This window comes from Poecilia formosa, unplaced genomic scaffold, assembly GCF_000485575.1.
Source record: "Poecilia formosa unplaced genomic scaffold, Poecilia_formosa-5.1.2 Scaffold3832, whole genome shotgun sequence".
In the NCBI taxonomy this organism is placed as follows: Eukaryota; Metazoa; Chordata; class Actinopteri; order Cyprinodontiformes; family Poeciliidae; genus Poecilia; species Poecilia formosa.
Genome location: NW_006803771.1, coordinates 1 through 1,116, shown reverse-complemented (window position 1 = coordinate 1,116; position 1,116 = coordinate 1). Strand labels below are relative to the sequence as shown.

Genomic DNA, 1,116 nt, shown 5'->3' with positions numbered 1-1,116 from the left:
GTTGCTGACCTGGGAGAGCAGATTGACAACCTGCAGAGAGTCAAGCAGAAGCTGGAGAAAGAGAAGAGCGAGCTCAAACTGGAGCTGGATGATGTTGTGTCCAGTATGGAGCAAATTGTCAAGTCCAAGGTACGTGTGGTGTTCTGATAGCTTTCTAGATAACATCCATCCATCCATTTTCTTTACGCCCTCCCCACTTAGTGGAGTCGGGAGGGGGTACTGGTGCCTATCTCCAGCTAACGTTCCGGACGAGAGTCTGTGCCCTGCGACAGTCTGGCGACCTGTCCAGGGTGTACCCCGCCTCTCGCCACAGAGACACACAACCATGCACACACACTCACTCACACCTAGGGACAATTTAGAGAAAAAAAATTGACCTGACAGTCATGTTTTTGGACTGTGGGAGGAAACCGGAGTACCTGGAGAAAACCCACGCATGCACAGGGACAACATGCAAACTCCATGCAGAAAGACTGGGGCCAGGAATCAAACCCAGAACCTTCTTGCTGCAAGGCAACAGCTCTACCAACTGTGCCACTGTGCAGCCCCTTTCTAGATAACAACCTCAGCAAAAAAAAATACTATGCAAGGTCTGTGATATGTGCACTATTTCTTTACAGACCATCCTGGAGAAAACTTGCAGAACTTTAGAGGATCAAACAAATGAATACAGAACAAAATGTGATGAATACCAAAGATCTCTCAATGACTTCACCACCCAGAAAGCCAAACTTCAAGCTGAGAATGGTTAGTCTTTTTTCCCACTTAGAAAATTAATGGTTTTCTATAAAAAGGCGTGCACATGTGAACGTTTTTACATCTACAGATGAGCTTTCAAGACAAATGGAGGAGAAAGAATCACTTATTTCTCAGCTCACCAGAGGAAAAAATTCCTACAATCAACAGCTTGAAGACCTAAAACGACAACTGGAAGAAGAGATAAAGGTATGAAATAATTTCTGGATAATATAGAACAAATTATTATTTTTTAAATTTTATTTTACAAAAAAAGAAAACAAAGGTTAAGTCATATATCACATATAATTTATCTTGACCTCAGGCCAAGAATGCATTAGCCCATGCGGTGCAGTCTGCTCGCCATGACTGTGACCTCCT

At 43.3% G+C, this 1,116-nt stretch overlaps 1 protein-coding gene across 1 annotated transcript; it reads left to right on the top strand.

Annotated features, from left to right (window-relative positions):
* Positions 1–3: 3 nt before the first annotated feature.
* LOC103133446 (myosin-6-like) lies at positions 4–1,113 on the top strand (the record flags this gene model as incomplete). The annotated part of the gene is made up of 4 exons (XM_007545191.1): positions 4–129; positions 621–747; positions 827–945; positions 1,061–1,113. Coding segments are annotated over 4 exons (425 nt in total), but the record flags the coding sequence as incomplete, so codon positions are not given.
* Between the last annotated feature and the right edge of the window lie 3 nt (positions 1,114–1,116).